At 44.5% G+C, this 3,045-nt stretch overlaps 1 protein-coding gene across 1 annotated transcript; it reads right to left on the bottom strand.

Annotated features, from left to right (window-relative positions):
* On the bottom strand, positions 1-2,832 carry CCR4 (CRINKLY4 related 4). The gene has a single exon (XM_021444405.1). The coding sequence runs from the start codon at positions 2,714-2,716 to the stop codon at positions 437-439; it is 2,280 nt and encodes a 759-aa protein (XP_021300080.1). The 5' UTR covers positions 2,717-2,832; the 3' UTR covers positions 1-436.
* Between the last annotated feature and the right edge of the window lie 213 nt (positions 2,833-3,045).

Genomic DNA, 3,045 nt, shown 5'->3' on the forward strand with positions numbered 1-3,045 from the left:
GTGACAACAGTGCAGGTATGATTTTAAATCTTTCATTGAACAATTGTGTATGTGGTCCAACATCATTTAAATAATAATAATAATAATAATAATAATGTTTACCAATTAAATAGAAGTCCAACCGTGTATATGATGGCGGGTCTTTCTTTCTCGGTAATTGAGAAAACCGTGCGTGCATGACCATCCCTCCCTATTTCTGAACTTTCAAAGGTTTCCTTTGTTTTGACCTGCCCCCCTTGGGAGTCTTCGTTGGGCAAATTCAAAACCCAACCTTATTGGAAGAAATAAATCCCAATGACTTTGTCAAAACAAGGGAAGAACACCTCTTTGTGGACCACATTCTATTCTCTTAACATTATTGGTTGGTAATCAACAAATCAGTATGGAGGGAATTGGGGGAAAAAATTGACTATTCTCTGCTATACAAATTTCTCTGCTACGTGGAGGAGTCTGTACTGGAGCGGGACAAGGCTGGGGGAAGTAAACAAGCAGCAAATGCCTTGTCCAAGCTATTTACAATCTCAGTCATTGAAGGTCTGTCTCGGCCTTCTGGTCTTATACAGTCGGCTGCTAAGTATCCTACGTATGCCACTGCCTCTATTTCGAAGGGGGTTGGTGGTGGGACTCTGGGGTCCAAAACTCTGTGAATTTCGTCTCGGAGAATATATGGAACAACGAAATCAATTACATTCCTTGGCGCCCCATTTTCGTTCCGATGAATTGCCTTGCATCCTGATAACAATTCCAGCAATACTACACCAAAGCTGTACACATCACTCTTAGTGGTCAGCTGCTGCAGCCTGTAGTACTCAGGATCCATGTATCCAACCGTGCCTGCTGCACGCAGCGAAAGGTGTGACTCATCGTCCCCAGGACCCAACAATGACAATCCAAAATCGGATACCTTTGCACTCCAATTTCCGTCAAGAAGGATGTTGGAGGACTTGATATCGCGGTGTATGATTGGTGGTACCGCGTATTCGTGCAAGTACTCAATCCCCCTTGCTGCATCTGATGCAATCTTAAGCCGCACAGCCCATGACATAAAGGGAGAATCTTGAAACTTGTGGAGATGGTCATGGAGTGTGCCATTGTCCATGTACTCGTACACCAATACACGCTCATTGGAATCTTCGCAAAATCCTAATAGTCGGACGAGATTTTTGTGATGGAGGCGTGACAAATATTCAAGCTCGTTCACGAAGGCATTGTCTTTATCCTCTTGACGTTTGGTGCCTATTGCATAGGATGCAGTGCATGTTATCTCAGCTCGCTTGATGGCCACTTCACGCCCATCATCCAATGTGGCATGGTAGACAGAACCAAAACTGCCAGTCCCAACTTTATGATCTTCAGAGAAATTGTTGGTCGCTTGAATCAGGGCTTGTAATGAAAATTCCTCCAAGCGACCTGTATTTCCCATGCTGGTCAACTGGCTCAGACGCTTCTCCAGAACTGCTGGTGCTGATGGGACTTGGGGACTTTGGGGCTGATTGGGAACAGCATTATCTGGGCGACCAGTCTCATCCAGGGGACCTGAATCATGGACACGGCATCCTCTACCTTTGCAATGTCTAAAGACAAAGAAACCAACGACTAGGAACCAACAGAAGGATCCTACACAACCAACAACTAAAAAGGCTACCATTTTGCCATTCAAATCACTGCTTGGTGAGGGAGCTGATGGCGGTGGTGGCGTTATAGGCACGACAGGTGTATTACAAGTTTGGCAAATAGATCGAACATTGTTGCAAAGGAAGCCTGATCCTAGCAATGAACCACATGGACACGAATCCCTACATGGCCCTGGCAATACTCTTGAGAATACCATGAAGTTGGAATTAAAATCTGTGTCACCCCAACAAAACAGAGAATAATTAAATGTCAAAACTCCACAGAAGACGTTTCTTTTTGCTTCGATCGACAAAAATTCATACCCTCCCAATTCCTCTGGCAGACTGAAATTATTCTCCCCCCAACAAACAACTGTTTCATTAATCCTTAAAGCACAGCTTCGATTTTGACCCAGAGCCAGTGCTTTGAATTTTCCCTGTGGCTTATTACCCACAGTATTCCCCCAACACTCCAAATCATTATCTAAACCGATAGCGCAAGCATGTGTAAAGCCAGCAGCGATCACGCTATAATTCCCTCTAGGCTCTTGACCAGAGATGCCAGTAACGTTTCCAAGGCACTTAATCTTTCCAGCTTCTGATAACCCACATACAAATCCTTCACCAACAGCAATTGTAGAAAAGCTTCGATCCCCGGTTGGGTTGAATCCAGGCCACCGCCAACATTCAAGAGCGTTGGTCTCATTAAGACCGCAAATGTGAGAGTTGCCTGCATCAAGTTGTTTAAGACCTGGACCCTCGTAAATCCGTTTGAACTCTATAGTAGTACCGTCGCTAGAGAATCTCCAACAATGCATAACAGAAATATTGGACGAGGAAAAAGAAGGCCTCAAACCACATAAAAACCCTTCTCCAGATACAATCCCAGAAAACGAATAATTAGAGTTGAAAGGGGTTTGGATACCGGGAGGAAAGCTAGCACAATTCAGAGAAGATCGTTGCGGTTCCAAGGCACATACCAATGTCAGGTTAGAAGTCTCAGAAATAGAGACTGAGGAGAGTGAGGAACAGATAGAAACAGAACAAAGAAATGAAACAATCAGGAGAGAAACGCGGTGGGATTCACAAAAGAAAAGACCCATGGAAACAGCTTTGATAAGAATTTCATTGCGGGATCGGAAATAAGGAGATTATGGCGTAAAAAGGGTGGGTTTAAAGCGGGGCCAAAATGTGGGGGAGATGAGGGAAGCGTAGGAAGACGCGGTTTGATGGAGAGCAGAGACCCAGTCCTGTTATTTGAGAAGAAGCAATGCAAGCAGCGTGTGGGTGGTCAAAAGTTTAAACCCAGTGCTACTTCTAGTCCACCATCGTTTTCTCAGTCAAATCAAAACCTGCCTCTTCCTGTTCAAAGCCTCATTCCTGCTATGTTGGGAGTTTACAAATTTAAGCCGCTTCTGCCCCCAATTTTATA

Source organism: Theobroma umbraticum, unplaced genomic scaffold (assembly GCF_002168275.2).
Source record: "Theobroma umbraticum cultivar Fairchild unplaced genomic scaffold, ASM216827v3 scaffold_302.0, whole genome shotgun sequence".
Lineage (NCBI taxonomy): Eukaryota > Viridiplantae > Streptophyta > Magnoliopsida > Malvales > Malvaceae > Theobroma > Theobroma umbraticum.